Source organism: Orcinus orca, chromosome 17 (assembly GCF_937001465.1).
Source record: "Orcinus orca chromosome 17, mOrcOrc1.1, whole genome shotgun sequence".
In the NCBI taxonomy this organism is placed as follows: Eukaryota; Metazoa; Chordata; class Mammalia; order Artiodactyla; family Delphinidae; genus Orcinus; species Orcinus orca.
Genome location: NC_064575.1, coordinates 13,346,254 through 13,364,467, shown reverse-complemented (window position 1 = coordinate 13,364,467; position 18,214 = coordinate 13,346,254). Strand labels below are relative to the sequence as shown.

At 40.5% G+C, this 18,214-nt stretch overlaps 1 protein-coding gene across 1 annotated transcript in view; it reads right to left on the bottom strand.

The window, feature by feature from the left end:
- The window catches only part of PREX2 (phosphatidylinositol-3,4,5-trisphosphate dependent Rac exchange factor 2), a 288,257-nt gene that overhangs the window by 121,639 nt on the left and 148,404 nt on the right, over positions 1-18,214 (bottom strand). Inside the window, exons 21-25 of the mRNA XM_004274946.3 lie at positions 16,288-16,405; positions 13,540-13,724; positions 11,271-11,432; positions 1,058-1,277; positions 306-513 (exon numbers count right to left, since the gene is read on the bottom strand). Of these exons, the coding sequence (XP_004274994.1) occupies positions 306-513; positions 1,058-1,277; positions 11,271-11,432; positions 13,540-13,724; positions 16,288-16,405 (893 nt within the window). The remainder of the gene's footprint in view (positions 1-305; positions 514-1,057; positions 1,278-11,270; positions 11,433-13,539; positions 13,725-16,287; positions 16,406-18,214) is intronic.

Sequence of the window (18,214 nt, the reverse complement as noted above, 5' to 3'; positions counted from 1 at the left end):
TACACGCAGTTCGTACTCTTTCAATCATATTGTTCAATTTAACATCGGCACACTGAAACTTAGCATTTTCTACATGAAAGAACCTTGCTGTTCTCTTCCCTGGTATTAAATGCTTCCTTAAGATACAGATCTACAGAACTGCCATGTTTTCTCATTTTTAAGGTGTTGGCATTAAGAGGATCTATATGCTTAGCAAAAATTCCTACATTTTCAAACAGTAAAAAGAATAATGGGTATTCAGGAGTGTCATTTCCTACAGCTATTGTATTATGTACATTTAAAAGTACAGTAAATAAAATGCTTACTCATCTGTTTGACAAACACACATCTCCACCTCCTTCAGTGCAGTCTGAAGTTTGCCCAGCAGTTTCTGATAGATATCTTGGGTTTCTAAGTCGTCTTCTTTCAACAAATACCGGAGACCGTGCCCATCTTGCTGCCCCAGAGACAGACCTGAAGGGGCCGCCATAGTTGTAATCGTATGTTGAATGTACACCATACGGCTTAGTTTTCCTGAGGAGTTGAAACCATTCCATAGCAACCGTTATTACCTTTAACTTACAGTAGCAATCCAGCGCCATTCATTTTAGACGTCCAAGCTTACAAAAGATAAAATGCCAATCTAATGTTGCATTTAATTCAGGAATTAAAGCTTATGGGGAGTTGTGATTAAAAACTACAAATACAGTTCGATTCCATGTCCCCCTGGGATGGCATGGGATGGTACTCCGCATCCCTTGCAGCCGCTCCTCTACTATTTTTCTCCTAGTTATAGGGTCATCTCAGATGAGAAATTTCACAGCAAGATGAGCTGTGCCTATCAGGCATGTAAGGAAGACAAAAACAATTATTCTTCTTAGAGGAAAACTAATGAAAATGTGTAACTCCATTTTCATTCTACAAACACTTATGCATAATTATCCAAATGATTAGCGTGAGGAATCCTTTCTTTATAAAATTTCAGACTTGCTGACATGCTAATTTCAGGGATGCAGGAATAGGTATGATCGCCTAAGTTACATGTCATCATTTGATAAAGTTGAAAAAGCTAACATACCTTGTTCCGATTTATTTTCTTTATCATGAGAATTATGCTTCCTGCTATCCAACTGAACACCAAATGCACTCCCCAGGTACGCTGATGTTTTGGGATAAGAAACTTCCATCACATTGACATGGCAGTTGGTGGGGCAGAAATCACTGCTGTGCAGTGGGGAGATCTTAGATTTGGCCTGTTTAAAGGTGGGCCAGGCTCTATTCTTTAGTACACGAGAAAACTGTAGATGAAAGATGAAAGAAAAAGCAGTTGAATGCAGTGATAATTCAAACATTTCCCTCCTGTCATCCACAGCAAAATCAAAAGAAAATTAAAACATGTCAACTGCAACGGGTGAAATAAATTACAAGCTGTCAGAAATTAAGTCATTATTTTAAAATTCACACGTTCTTAGAAAAGCAAAGCAATATAGGCAGCAAATGCAAAGGATTCTTTTGAAACACTGATTGCAACTTAAGCGCTAAAAGAGATGAATTCAAGCGATCAACACCACTTACTAGGACTCAAATCCACAGGCTCCCAGCAGCTGAGAGTCAGAGAGAGAAACTGAATCAGCGTTCTAGGACACCAAGATAGGAGAAGTGCAAGGTGGCAGAACAGGGTAGCTGTCAGGTCAAGGATGGAAGAAGATGGATTATTCCAAACATCGTCAGAAAGCTGACCCAGACCTGAGTCTGGGAACAGGTGAGACAGCAAAGCTTGGTGGTGGGGACCCCGAATGGCAGGACAACAGGCAGAACAGACTTTACTTCCCACCCGCGCTTCCTGCTCATCACTGTTGAGCTTTGGGTCAGGGTCAGCCTGAACACCGGCATGCATGCTGCTTCTACGCCATCGAGAATAGTGACGCTCAAGGAAGTTACACAACTTGCCCGGAGAGCCACTCCCCTACTTAAAACCTTGCCATCCGAATCCACGGTCTACACTTGCCATGGTCTATACAGCCTCCCAAAGTCCGATCCATACCCGGTTTATTTATCTCAAGCTCTCTTCCCCTTGTTCCCTGTGCTCCTCCTGGCTTTCACCCAGTCCCTCTCACATACCATCTCCTCGTTCGAGGTCTTTGTACAGGCTGTTCAGTGTGCCTGAAGTGTTCTTCCCTTGTTTCCAAACTTACTCCTATGCATTTTCAAGTTCTGTGAAATCATCAAGAGGCCTTCCCTGAGCCCTGGTCTAGGTTCAATTTTCCTGTTTGGGTGCTAGGTTACAGCACCCTGTAATCCTCCTTACAATTATGAATAATTTTCTTTTTATTTTATTTATTTATTTATTTTTGGCTGCGTTGGGTCTTCGTTGCTGCGCACGGGCTTTTCTCTAGTTGCGACGAGCAGGGGCTACTCTTCGTTGTAGTGCACGGGGCTTCTCATTGCCAGGGCTTCTCTTGTTGCGGAGCATGGGCTCCAGGTGCACAGGCTTCAGTAGTTGTGGCTCGCGGGCTCTAGGGTGCAGGCTCAGTAGTTGCGGTGCACGAGCTTAGTTGCTCTGCGGCATGTGGGATCTTCCCAGACGAGGGCTTGAACCTGTGTCCCCTGCATCGGCAGGCAGATTCTTAGCCACTGCACCACTAGGGAAGTCCCATGAATAATCTTATTTCTCTCTCCCTTAGCAGATGGTAAACTCCATGAAAGTCTTGCTTACATCTGTCTTGTGCATCACACACAAGCATCTCATAGAATTGAAGTGGATTGTAGTTTCAAAAACAAAGGACTGAGAGCCACCAGCTCCCTGTGTTTTAGTTATGTCGTCCGCATAACTGATGTGATGCTGGGCGAGTCCCTGTCTCTGTCATTTCTAGTAAAATATGGAATGTGGATTAAATAATATCTATGCTCGCTTCTTCCTTGGAAACGATAACCAGATTCTATCTATTTATTCCACTAGTAGAGTAGTAATCTGGACACTGAAGAGAATAAAAATTAAGACTACTACCAGTTACTGTCTAACTTTTCTAGGTTAAATTCAAGAATAAAGATATGATATAAAAAATCACATCTTACTAGCTCACCATTAGAATATGAACTATCTTACAAGTATATTAAACTTTCTTTTCAAATCACATGTCAGAAGCTATGTATCTCAGCAAAGGGCTAGCGCATAGTAGGACTCTAAATAGAACTGGACTGAAATGCAGGAATCTATTAGCAAAATTACTAACACATTTGATAATGATACATAGTGAAAATAGCCTAAACACTGAAAGACAGGGAGGCATTTAGAGAACTCCTGAATTATCCCTTTCTCTTTATTAATAACGAAACTGTGACCTGGAGACTTATCTCGGAAAGACCTAGAATTTAAGGCCAGATGAAAACTTTCATTCAGAAGTTCTTTTCCACTGTAGTTGCAGGATAAAAATCTCAGATAAGGCTCCCACGGCACAAAGACACAGAGATCGATTTTATTATGTCACCACATCCATGGTAAGAGGCAGTTACCCTTCTGTGGCTTTCTTTCATTTTAACCAATTATTCATTTATTCAAAAATATGAAAAGAAGCATCTATTCTGGATCCTGTGCTATGCTGGAGACACAGCCCTTGCCCTCACAGAATTCACGGTCTAGTAGGGGACACAGGTGAAAACGATATATCACCCTTCTATGTAACAATTATACTATTACAATTATATGTAACATGTATGTATAAACATATATACAACTGTATATGTGTATATACACATATGTAACAATTATATAATAAATACGATAGCCAGATAATTAGAAGTTTTGGTAAGTGCTGAGAAGGAAGTGAACAGGGTGATGTAATGAAGTATCACCACAGTGATCAGGCAGAGGAGGGGGAAGATTCCATTTTCAGTGGGACCCATTTCCTGCAGCTTTCCGACATCTATCTCAATACAAATGTCTTCTATGCCCTCTCCCCATGCACTCAGAACGGTGCGTAGCCACATGTCTGAATGTGCCTAGTTTCTTTCAAAGAGTAAGTGGAGGGCTTCCCTGGTGGCACAGTGGTTGAGAGTCCGCCTGCCGATGCAGGGGACACGGGTTCGTGCCCCGGTCCGGGAAGATCCCACATGCCGCGGAGCGGCTGGGCCCGTGAGCCATGGCCGCTGACCCTGCGTGTCCGGAGCCTGTGCTCCGCAACGGGAGAGGCCGCAACAGTGAGAGGCCCGCGTACCGCAAAAAAAAAAAAAAAAAAGTAAGTGGAAACTTCTTTGATACGAGCCTCTCTTGGAGAAGGAAGAGCCTTATGAAAGCAGTGCTGTCTTCCATCCTGGGGTATCCCTAGGAAAGGGGGAGGGGGCGAGGGGGGCCCATAACCATGGGTCCTGGAAATGTGGATATATTTTGAAGATCAAAAATGTGCTGGCAGACGGCATGCCCTGATATTTAATGGTGAGCCCTTTCTGAAACAGACCTGAAATGAGGAAGGCGGAGTTCTTGTACTGACCGTGGTGGGCACGTGAAAATGCTCTGATCATGCCATACAGTAGTAAAAGGCCCTGGAAATGTGGACCTGTCATCTTCTTTAGCAACATCAAATGAAACACTGAGCTCACTCATCTGCTTTGGAGAAGCTCACAAGGAAAGACAAAAGTTCTTTTCCATAAATAAAAACTGCCATTTTGCAATAAAGAAACGTACAGGGTATGGGATAGGGGGTGGGAATGAGTTGGGATGAAAAATGCTTTAGACCTATTGTGGACCAAGCTTATTACCAGCTTCATTCATTCATCCAACAATGACCTATCCAGCGTGCTCTAAACCAGGCACGGTTCTAGGCACATTGGGAAACAGTGAATGAACAAAGATTCCTGTCTTCTGGGTGGTTACGTTCTAATGAGGGGAGAGGCAAACAATAAACATAGTAAGTCAAAGTCAAAGTGGGACTTTGCCGCATGAGAGGTTGGCGAAAAAGGTGGAATCACCATAGGAGACTATGAATGGGCCACGAAGAAAGGACAAAACCAGGATAGGTCATGTCACGGAACACTGCTTAAGAAAGGTACAAGCTCAACTGCATCAGATGCTACTAAAACAAGGACTACAATGACAACAGTGAATAAGATTTGGCAAAATATAGGTCACCAGTGACCTTAGAAAGGGCCAGTTCAGTTACATGGAGGGAACCAGAGCCCACCTTCAGTGTGCTGAGAACGAAAGGTGAGTGAGACAGCAGGTGTGGACAGTGGGTATGAACAGCGGGTATGGACAGCAGGTATGGACAGCGGGTATGGACAGCAGGTGTGGACAGCAGGTGTGGACAGCAGGTATGGACAGCGGGTATGGACAGCGGGTGTGGGCAGCAGGTGTGGACAGCAGGTGTGGACAGCAGGTGTAGGTAGCTCTTTTTAGGACAGAGATCAAAGATGTGGAAGAGGAGGTAGAGAGGAGAGTGGCGGGCAAGGGAAATATTTATCTTTAATACAGATATTAAGGCATATTTGTGTATTGACAGGAAGAAGTCATTCTTGGAAAAGGAATTTCAGGTTTTTAATGCATTGGTAGTTAATTCATGAATTACTGAGCATGACAACAAATTTAGATCCAATTACAGTCATTTGACTACAAGTCAAAAAAAATTCAAAGGTAAGCTATTATTCTGCAGACAGTCTCCCATTTCAATGAAGTGTAAAACGCCACTGGCATGGACCTATAGAAATTTTGTATCGGGGAAGAGGACATGGGGAGAGATTTAACCCACAGTTTTCCCAATCCATACATCCGTTTGGGGATTATGTGGCATTAATAACTAAAGATACTCAGAATAGTCCACGTAAAACTTAGATTCCTACAGATAGTATTTTTGTGTAAAAAGGAACTATCTGTTAAAAGCTCATTAAATATTTATATGGAAGAAGTATCCCCAATGCCAAAAATAAGGCCAATTATGGAATTATTTGGAAACAGAGAATGAATCTAGAATTTTTAAAAGTTCTCAGGACAACAGAGAGTGAGCACGTTCCTCCAAACAGTGCATACTTTCATGTCTGGAACGACTGCCCACACTTCCTGCCCCACAGAGATTAAATACCAGCTTAGGGTTCATTCAGGTCCCCAGTAAGGTCTGAACATCTGTGGCCTATAACGCTGGCCAAAAACTTAAATGTGATTGCAGCAGCCTGGCTATGGAAACTGTAGAAATATCAACCGGTTTCTATTTTTAACACGTAAAACTTTTAGAGTCTAAATAATAAGGGAAAGCCAGCCTCTTTGAGATTTTAGTTTCTATGGATACATTTTATTTTATACAAAGAGGGCTGTTTGAAGCTTTCATCTGGGAGACAAATAGGTTGCTAATAATAGTTTAAAAGTAAATATGTGGAAATTAAAAATATATATTCACAAATGCTATAGTTTCTGTTGACACACATCTGTTATGTGGATGGAGCTGACCTTACCTGACAGGCTGTTACCTTAGGTATCGACATTTTGTTCAAACAGAAAAGATCCTTGAAATGTTTTCTTGCTAACCTTGTTTCTCTATTTCGTAAGAAAGATAGCCAGTGATTCTAAACAGGTTTATGGTCAAGAAGGGATGATGAAAGGACTGCTTTTAAAGCACTCATGTCCTGGTTAACTACAAGTTTCTCTTTATTTCTAAATTAAAAATAAAAATAAGTGAGACGGCACTCCATAGGACTGATACCTAGTTGGCTACCTGCCACGTATGTGACTTGAAGCAAATTCTTACTTCCTGAGAAAGAAGCAGGATGATAAGACTACTCAGTACACATGGCTACTTGGAGGCTCAAACAGCAACAATGTGCATACGAGAGCTTTCCAAACTTCAGTGACATTCTTTTTATCATTTCAAATTACTGCCCGGTAGCCTGTCCACCTCTTCTTTAAAAGCTTCCCAGGTGCCCAGTTACTCCTGAGGAAATGGAAGATGCTTCTCACTCCCCGGGATAATGTTGTTGAGAATCTCCGACATTTGGGGAAAAACTCTGCTTATAATCCCCCAAAACATACATCTCTCAGTTTATTGCAAACCAGGTTGTTGTTAGAAACCAAGAAATAACACCTTCTTTATCACCATAACCAATTAATCACAGACGGTACATATTTTCCTCCTACATACAGCTTGAATTGATCTTTTTCTCTCTGTCCCCAATGCTTCTTTCTACATGAGTCCAAGTCACCCTCAACTTGGACATCTTACAAACAAATCTGATGATCATGTCACTTCAAAACATCACTGGAGGGGCTTCCCTGGTGGCGCAGTGGTTAAGAATCCGCCTGTCGGTGCAGGGGACAGGGGTTCGAGCCCTGGTCCGGGAAGATCCCACATGCCGCGGAGCAACTGAGCCCGTGCGCCACAACTACCGAGCTTGCACTCTAGAGCCCGCGAGCCACAACTACTGAGCCCGCAGGCCACAACTACGGAAGCCCATGTGCCTAGAGCCCATGCTCCACAACAAGAGAAGCCACCGCAATGAGAAGCCCACGCACCTCAACAAAGAATAGCTCCCGCTCACCGCGACTAGAGAAAGCCCGTGCGCAGCAACGAAGACCCAACACAGCCAAAAATAAATAAAAATTAAAAAAAGAAAATCACTGGAAAAAAATCACATTTTGTCAGGTTTCCTTTTTAACTGCATCCAACTAAAATCCTCCTTTCTGGCCCAGGCAGTACGTCAACTCTTCATCAATCAGATCAGTCTCATTTCTAAGTCTTTGCCTTCATTTATGATCTCTCCCTTTACTCGAGAGCCATCTCTCTCCCTTTTCACTCTGACAGATCTTTCCAGCTGATAGCAGCTAGCATCTGCTGACCACTCAGTCCAAGATGATTTCTCCATTACTGAAATGCTATTGCCCTTGCAGTCAGAACCATACTGTTTAGCACATCAGCTGTGTAGCAAAGTATCAACTACAGGTAAACAAACAACAACCAGTTTTAGAATAAAAGGGAGCAAGTTCAAATACCACTGCCGCTCCCAGCTGTGTGCCTTTGGGAAAGTTACTTGATCCCTCTGAGCTTCAGTCACTTCATCGATGAAACGGATAATATGTCTCATATCACTGTGTTGGTAAGATTATACAACACAGGCAAACTGTAAAATATAGCCAGCATGCAATGCCTGATATAGACTGCTATAAACTGTTGTGTGCTCTATAACGGCACAGAGGACCAGCATATAGAGCAAGGTGCTGGGTGCCAGCATGTTCAACCATTCATGGCAACACCTCCTAGTTGGCTAAGTAGTATTATTATCACTTCATGTATTTTGACCTTTCTTCCCAAGTAGATTGTACGTGGGGGAGGGCAGACTTCTTCAAATAACTGACTTAAGCCCCTATTGCCTATGTAAAAAGATACACATTTAGTAAGTATTTCCCCAGTCTTCCTGTCCCATCCTGCAACAAACTTGCTTTTGTGAACTTGAGTTTCTGACCAATGCTCTTTCATTAAAGAGTGTCTTAAAAATATCTTCCACATAAAACAAATTGCCGCTTCTTTTGCAGGGCTATGTTTATGGACACTGCCCTGACATTCCTGGTGTTGCCTCTTTGAAATCCAGGGTGAGAGATTTCCTTTAGAACTTAGACCAAGAAAACCTTTACTTCTCTTAAGAAACATGTATGTATCACAGGGACGCTGATAAATAAGTAACAGACTCTGTTTCCCTTTTCATTTTGGCCATCAGGAAGCTGAAGGCCAAATATAATATTCCACCTTAGCAAGTAAATAGAGTCTTAGGACCTGCTTACCTATAGCCCCTTTTTCCCTGATGGTCTATACCATCTGTTCTAATCTAGCTTTACCTCTAAATTTACCTACTCATTTTCCTCCAATATTCATCCTCTCCTTTCTCTTAGTAATAAAATTCCTTGAGTTTTAGTTTGGCACATGGATGCCTAGTTTGAGACTACATTTCCCAGCCTCCCTTTCACTAAACAACAGGATGTGAACAGTAGTGGTGTGTACAACTTCTGGGTCCTGCCCTCAAAAGGAAGTGCTTTACTCTCCACTTCCTGTTTCCCCTTCTAAGGGGCATTCATTTAGACATGGTGGTGGTGCACCAAGTTTGGCTTTGCGGAAGAGGGCAAAATCCTAGGGGAGAAAACAAAAATATAGAAGGATCCCTGGAAGATCATCAAGCCCCACCTCACTGGACTCCTATCAGATTGTACTTTCACATGAGTGAGAAATAAACTTTCCATCTGGTTTAAGCCTCTGTTGTCTTGGTCCTTCTTAAAGCAGCTGAATCAATACCCTATGTAATATACCCTCATCTTAATGTTTTATTTTTATTTCTATATTTTACCTTTTCTTATGTGTATTTCTTTAAGCTACTTCTACTGCTTTTGCTGTTTGAATGAATGGAGAGAAGAAAATAGGGACAAAATCCAAAACAGGTAGAAAAATGACACATGCAAAAGTGACAAGCTTGACAACCAGAATCTGCCTGAACCCTACCATACTTTATACAGATCCATCTCTGAAGTAGAATGACTCTCTTTTCAAAATGTGTTCAAAAGGGGACTACTAATTTGCATTTTTTTAGAGCTTTTAAATTTAACTTCAAAGCATTGTCACCTCTCATAGAGACAGGAGAAGTAAAAAGAAAATCTTCCGTTCTTCAGCTTCAACAGGACATATCCATGGAATCTTTCCCAAACTTAAAGAGGTCAACAGCAATCATGGAAAGAAGGTGAACAGATGTGACAGTTATGCAGTATCTTGAATATCATTTTTTCTTCATGTAAATGGACTTATAAAAAATTATGACATCAATACATATTCAACTTAACAAGCCTAACAGTGTACGAAAGGCTTAAAGAAAAACACAGTGAGCCTGCTTCCCCTTCCCCTACCTGAGGCAACCAAATTGAAATCCCTTGGGTATTCGTTCACACATTTCCCTATTTTTGTATAGAAATATCTGGACACATATTGACTTATCTTTTAGTTGCCATACCAAACATAGACAACTCATATTCATAAACACTGGGAAAAATAATATTTCCTAGTATGACTACCAAAATTTAAGCAACCAGCCTCACTTTGAGGGAAATAATTAGCTAGCCTCCCACTGACACAAACAGGAAAAAAAAAAGAAAACCTACTATATGTTTTAGAGATCAATTTTTATTTATTCTACCTCTAAAATATATCCTCGAGTTCATCAAATGTTCTCTGTCTCCTCTGTCTTCCCCAGAGTCCAAGCCATGACCGTCACTCACCTGGACTATTGCAATCACTTCCCACCCCTCTCTACGCCTCACTTCTTGCCCCTTGCAATCCATTCCTACAGCGGAACTGGCATGATCTTTCAAAAACCTAAATTAGATGAAGTCATCCTTCTTTCTAAAATTTTCCAACTGCTTCTCATCGGTGTAAGAAGAAAATCCAAACACCTTCCAAAGTCCCGAAAGGTACAAAGAGCTTCCACACCACCTCATCCCTGCCAAAGCCTCCGCCCTTATGACTGACTGGTCACTCTTCCCCTGACACCCTGACCTTCTTTTTGCTTTGGGGCCTCTGTACCAGCTGCTCTGTCTACCTGGACGCTTCTTCCTCCCATTTAAAGGAAGAGTTCTACTTGTCATTCAGACATGAGTTTCCCAGAGAGGCTTCCTCTATAGCCACCCAGCCTAGAGTTCCCACCCTAGCACTTCCCGCTGTAGCTTTCCTCATAACTCTCTCCAATTTTTGATTTCCCCCTTTGTAGAGATCTATTTACTTCGTTGTTGTCTCCCCCACTCAAATGGAAGCACCGTGAGAGGAAAGACCTTCTCTCCTTTGCTGCCGTATTCCTGGTACCAAGAACACTGCTTCACACACAAAAGGTGCTCAATTAATATGTCAAATGAATGAGGCAATGAATCCATTTAAAACAGCCGATGCTCCATGTACTTTCTGATTGAGGGCTCTGTTCCCTCTGTCAAGAGAACAGGGAAAGAAGAACTATAGTGTAATAATAAAAATCTGATTTCAGAATTAGGTGGCCTGGATTTAAACCCCAACTCTATTCTTTCCAGTAAGTAATTTAATTCTTTAGGCCTCAGTTATTATTTTTGGAAAATGTGGAATAATGGCTTAGCTTACAAGTTTGCAAAGATCAAATGAGGCAAAGGATGTAAAGGCGTTCAAAAAACTCTAAAACGTTACATAAATCTTATCATTATTTCAATAAAGCAGTACATAAATAAGTAATGAAAAATATCAAGAATTGAATTAAATTTGACATTAATAATAATTTAAATAATAATTACTTGTAAAATACATACATAGAGCTTTTACCTTTTTATAACTGGATATTCTCTGACATATGCGCTCAATTTTTTCATTGCAAACAGCACTGAATTTACTCTGAAGGTCAGTGGGAATCACCTCGCTCAAAGAGTTAAGGCTGGTGCAGTTCTGTACAAAATGATCATCGCTTTTAGCCAGGGCTTCAAGAATCTGTAGACACACACACACACACACACACACACAAAATAGAACGAGAAAATAAAACCTTCAAAATCAGCCAAACAAAATGTTCACGATTCCACAGCACAGGGTGACTCTCCCCAGTGTGCTTGCTGCTTTCAGCTGCCCGGGATTTGTGTGTTCAATAAACCCTGGCAGTGAAGTGATGGACTTCTGTGTCTGGCATCTCCTGTTTTCCCTTCTGCTGGCTATAAAAGGCTGCCTGAGGGAGGTGAGGGGACTTCAAAGACTCCCTGCTGGATAAATCAGTACACTCTGATGTGTACACTCTCATATTTTAGTCAGAGTTACTCAGAACATTTTTTTCTCTCAGTTTGGTAGTAGAACAACAAAAACTAAGGAAAACCATAACCTTGCTTGCTACTGAGAGCCTGGTACAGAGAGTGCGTTTAACAAATGTTTGCTGAAGGAATGAATACATGAGACTTTCTCTTGATAAAGTAAAAAGCAATGTTGCTTTCAGTGTCTGAACTCCATCTGATAAAAGTGTTAGATAAAAGCATCCACATGACGTATTCAGCTAGTAAATCCTTTTGGCTGTTTTAATCAATTATAAGGCAGCGTGTGTGTGTGTGTGTGTGTGTGTGTGTGTGTGTGTGTGTGTGTCTGTGTGTGTCTGTGTGTGTCTGTGTGTGTCTGTGTGTGTCTGTGTACACCATGAATCACTGAGAATTTCTCATGAACTGGGAATTAATTATGTTTATTATTTATATGTAGCATTCATGATTGTTCAAAGATCACAAAGACTGATTACACCCTTACCTGACAGTTTTATAATATTGTGTGAGACAACCTACAGATGCTGTGTTTATTTGACCTCCTTCACCACCTCCATTCCCCTGTCTTGCAGAATATAGAGTGTGAGTTTTTTGTTTAATCACTAGTCTAGAAATTAGAGCTCACTTTATCATTAGCAGTGTGATCTTGGTCAAATTTCTTAATTTCTTTGACTTTCTTTTCTTCGTGTGTAAAACAGAAATCTGTGCAGACTAAGTTGTACAGTTGTCATATATAAAGTAATCCACGTAATCTTGCCAATTTGAAATAGCTAGAAAATGAGATAAAATAATTACAGTAACCTGATCCCAAACTCTTCCATGGATCCTCTTAATAGTATAATGTAGCTGGGAAGGGGTTGCATTTTGAAAATACAGATTATCTATCAGTAGGTACATATAGTGGTACAACGCCATCAGAATGATGGGATTTTTTTCAAAAGTTAACTTTCAGAATATAAAACAAAAACATAAAATAATTATTTTTGAAATAGTGCATTTGGATTTTTATATTATTTTTCTGCTAAAATAAAAAAATACATGTTATTAATGCTAGATCTACCTCAACTACACACATTCAAAACAAGAATTGAAATGAAGAAATAAAGGTGGCAAAGCTATACAAAAACAGATGGAACACTAAAGCTCCAACCTGTGGAGGGTCCAACAGGAGTCTGATCGATTTACCTTGTGGAAGGATCATGAAAAGCAAACACAGGGTCGCCTCTTACTTAGCATATGTTTTATCCATTTGGATGAAGACCCCCTTTCTCCCTTCCTGTTTTGCTGTAGTCTAAGGACTAAGTACAAGATCCTTTGCAACTAAGAATTGTATAAATACCTGAAGATCTATTCATAAACTGATCTCTAAGCTTCGAGCAATTTTATGAAATAAACATGAGACTTGCAGAATTTGAATGCGTTTTACGACTTCAAATATTCTTCACAGGATTATGTACATTTAGGAAAGCACCACCTGTCATGAAAACCGTCTGAAACGTATTCATGATACTGAGTTAACAGACGTAGTAAACTTACTAAATGCAGAGACACCTTTGCCAAATCAACTAATGCTCGCCTGGGCAAGCGTCCCATCTAACATGACACTGTGCTCCAAGAGATCAATTAAAAAAAAAAAGACTGTACACAAACTGAGTAATGGGGGAAAAAAGAAAAAGAACTTCAGTGAGCGGACAGCTGAAACATGTACAGCTATTTACATTTTTTGAAGTGGGGGTGAGGGAGGGTTTTAGCTGCTTAACCAAGAACAAAATCCCTTCCTTTGCAGGGATCGCTCGTACCTTGGCAGTGAGGCTGAAGAAACCTTTGGGTTCGATCATCTTCTCCACCACGTTGCACTTGATCCCGGCGGTGCTGTCATACTCGTACACGACGCCATACTCTAGGTGGACGTTATCCACCGTCAGACTCACGTGCTCCTTCTTCCCGTCGATGATGGCCATGGTGTTGAACTTGTCAATTACCTCTGGAATAAAGATAACTTTAATTCAGCAAATTCAGGAAGGGTTTGTTAATCTCTTCAAATAATTTGAGTCTCTTTGAATAATTTTTAAAGAGTTCTTTAAAGGGTGACTAAATCTGCTGTGCTAAATGAAGCGTCTATTCTTGTTAACATTTTAAAAAATAAGAACATTTAAAAAAATACATGATTGACCGATCCAAATCTTACCACTCTAATATGGCTAGTCTTATCTTTACACACCCATTTTGATCTATGGACCATATGTATGCCTATTTATACCTATATCAACATTAAACGTACAATTTTTTCATTAAAAAAATTAACTTAAAGTCAGGGTTCCTAAAACTGCGTCAAACATTGGATGAATATTTTCTCAAAGCAGAAAAAATACAGAAAACCATATTGAAGAAGCAGAAAGGAGATGGAATAATAATTTTTTTAAGCAGGGAGTGCCTGAATTTTCCCAAACAGCATCTTCTGAAGCTGACTCATTGCGAAAATGTGTCATTGTTCACTGTAATAAAATTTCCATCTGGAATGTATTCCTATAGGTTTTTGGCCAACAATCAGTCAGCTAGGGGAAAAAAAACACCTAAAGTCTCAAGCAAGAAACTGCTGAGGAATCTAACAGTAAATAGTAAATAAGCGAAAAGAGAATATTAGCTTACTTAATACAATTAAGCCCTAGAATAGCAGAAACAGTAAATATAAAATAGGCAAAAGCAGGGCTTCCCCGTTGGCGCAGTGGTTAAGAATCGACCTGCCAACGCAGGGGACATGGGTTCGAGCCCTGGTCCGGGAAGATCCCACATGCCACGGAGCAACTAAGCCCACGCGCCTGAACTACTGAGACTGCGCTCTGGAGCCTGTGAGCCACAACTACTGAGCCCACGTGTCACAACTACTGAAGCCCACGCACCTAGAGCCTGTGCTCTGCAACAAGAAAAGCCACTGCAATGAGAAGCCCACGTACCGCAACGAAGAGTAGCCCCTGCTCTCTGCAACTAGAGAAAGGCCGCACGCAGCAACGAAGACCCAACGCAGCCAAAAATAAATAAATAAAATAAATAAATTTATTTTAAAAAATAGGCAAAGGCAGAAAAATGGTTTTCTTTAAAATAATTAAGTCCAAGAATAGCTATAAATCAATTTCCAGAGCATCTCATTAACCCATTCTACCTTTCACCGTGGCACTGATGATGATTAGCAAAAACTAACTATAAATGAGGAATAAAAGCCTCAAGATAAGGTCCTGAGATTTGTCCTGGTTTGAATAAATAAAAGAGCTGATTTAGCACTACAGCTTTGCTGCTCCAGTGAGACTGAAATATTCCTGGTGTTGTTCATGATCTGAGAAGCTCCTCCCAAGTGCCCTTCCAGGAATGGAGGGAAAACTGCTTTTCCTAAGTACCCCCATATGATTCAGTGTGCATAGCAAATTCTCCAGCTATGCTGGTTCGGAAGAAACTAATAGTACAATAAAAATGTCCAGAGACATCCACCAATAGTATAAGTGGAAAGATACCAAGAAAATGTAGGAGAGGATTCAAGGACTTCCACGAAAATGTTTATAATGATATTTCAATGTATTTGTTACATGCAAACGTAAACGTAGTTGCCTCAGTCCCTTCACCCTTCGCCACTGAATACAGTGACCTGCAGGTTTGCTTCACTGAGAAAACAGAAATGGTATGAGTCCTTATCAAAAGATCTCTCTCCCCGTCATACTCGCATTATTAGTTTGCCTCCTTCATTACTGTAAGAATACAGTAAAAGTTACTTGAATCAAGAAAGTATTTTCAAAACAAGGACCTACTGTATAGCACAGGGAACTATATTCAATATCTTATAATAACCTATAATGGAAAAAACTCTGAAAAAGAATACATATATACGTATAACAATCACTTTGCTATACACCTGAAACTTACACAACATTGTAAATCAACTACATTTCTATTTAAAAGAAAAGGAAAAAAATGTATTTTCAAAGGAACTATGGACCTTCTAAACTAGGGCTTCTCCTATTGTAATGTACATACAGATAAAATCTTGTTAAAATGGAGATTCCCATTTGGTAGATCTGGGGTGGGGCTGAGATTCTGCATCTCTGTCTTACTCGGATGATGCTGATACTGCTGGTTCGTGAACCACAGTGGAGTGGGAAGGTGCACACAACGTTTAAACTCAAAATAAGGAAACATCCTAACTTGGGTTTGAATCGTCATTCCACTGCTTCCTGGCTTGGGCACGCCCATTCACCTATATGGGTCTCTATTTCTTCTCCCATAAAATGAGAATGATGATAATCCCACCTTTAATAGATTTTCGTTTTTGATGACTTGATGAGATAATCCACGTAAAACATTTAATAAAGTACCTAAGAAAGTGTCATAGCTATTCTATGTCAGTCACCAGCAATTATGACTTAGGGATTTGACGTGGCATCTATCTGAGATGACTAAGAAGTGGCTTGAACATATAAGGTTTTCAATAACTGGGATGCAGCAACGGCACAAGGACAAAGAATACTATAGGGCAATGAGGAGAAAAAGGAGGAACCCACCTTCTACTTTACAGTCAAAAGCATCCCCTGCTTCATCTCCTGGGGGTTTGGAGTTAGACTTCTGAAGGTCTTCCTGAGCGCTCTCAATGCTGTTATAAACCCACTGAATGGAATCTTGCTGGAAATGAGGGGGAGAAAGAAACCTCAGAGGTATTAGTGCTTCCTGAAATGCATATCCATTTCATAAACCTGCTTCAAAAGGAGAGTTGACAATCTTACTTATTCTTCTAGTTTAAATACAATAAAATACAATAACATTTGAAAGAGAAGGAAAATCAATGTCAGAAACTAATAGAAAGTCGGTGGCATTATTTTTCAACAGGGACTTCCCTGGTGGGGCAGTGGTTAAGAATCCGCCTGCCAATGCAGGGGACATGGGTTTGAGCCCTGGTCCAGGAAGATCCCACATGCCATGGAGAAATTAAGCCCATGGGCCACAACTATGGAGCCTACGCTCTAGAGTCCACAAGCCACAACTACTGAAGCCTGCGCGCCTAGAGCCCATGCTCCGCAACAAGAGAAGCCACCGTAATGAGAAGTCTGCGCACCACACCAAAGAGTAGCCCCCACTCACCACAACTAGAGAAAGCCTGCATGCAGCAATGAAGACCCAACACAGCCAAAAATAAATAAATTAAAATAAATAAATTTTAAAAAGATTAATAAGTCAGTGAGAAACTGATAGGATGATAAAACTAAAAAAAAATATTTTTCAACAAACTGACAAACTTTCTAAGCTTGAGATTTTTTCTTCCAACGATAGATAGGCTTTTAAATAAGATGTATTTCCCAAATGTCTTAAATGACTCAAGTCTATCTCAAAATGAATTATAAATTACATTTTTACATAAATGTTAGATGGGCACTTTTCTGAAGAAGCAATGGTCTATAATTGTACAAATGATTTAAATGCTCTCCTAACAGTCACATATGTTTCAACACTTTTAATGGTTTTTGTGAGTCAAACCAATAAGAAAATTGGAAGAACACCTTTCATCTCATGGGGTTCCCAATTGATATAACTATCTTTTAATCCTTCCACGTCATAAATCATCCTATATTTTCATTGAAGTAGCAGTTCCTGTCTTATTTAGATAAATGAGAGATGAAATGGCTACCAAGTAATGCTTTCAGGGTTGCATTACTACTTTAATGTTTGTACTTTTCCTAGGTAAGATGATAAGCTGAGTTACATGACTGAAGTGTGATATAATTTGTACTATCCATTTTTCTCTTGTATTAACTTCACAACTGTGTTTGATTATTATATTGCTATCCATCATTAAAATGCTAATTAACATTTAATCATTCAAGTATACCTTGGTGACCTGTTGTGGCCTCCAAGTAACCACTTCCCCCAGAGTCCACACCTTTGTGTAGCTCCTTCTTACACTCATCCTGGGCTTGGTCACGTGATCTGGCTCTTCAAAGGGAGAGCAGTAGCAAGCATGATGTAAAGAGTTGACTGCCTGTAATATTCCCTCTTGAAACCCAGATACCATGCAGAAAGGAGAATTCTGCTAAGGAATGGAAAGGAAGGCCAGGTGGAGGGGCTCTGGAGTGAGAGGACATCAGGAGGGGAACCCCAGCACTAGTCAGTTGCCAGCAGAACAAAGCCACATCAGGACGAAGCCCTCACAGGAACCAACACCCAGTCAACCCGGAGAACCAAGAGAAACAATTAATCACTGTTGTTCTAAGTCACTACGTTTCGGGACAGTCTGTTTTGTGGCAATGGATACCCAATAGAGCATGTTATTCACTTAGTGAATTTTTCTGTCCATTTATTGCTTTTCTTAATTATTTCACTGATCAACACCTCTCCAACAAGGAAGACACGGGAAATGAAAAGAAATGAGACTCAAATCAATTTGGCTACCTTTTAAAATTTTGATAGAAGGGGGAAAATTTGATCATTTAAGTAGTA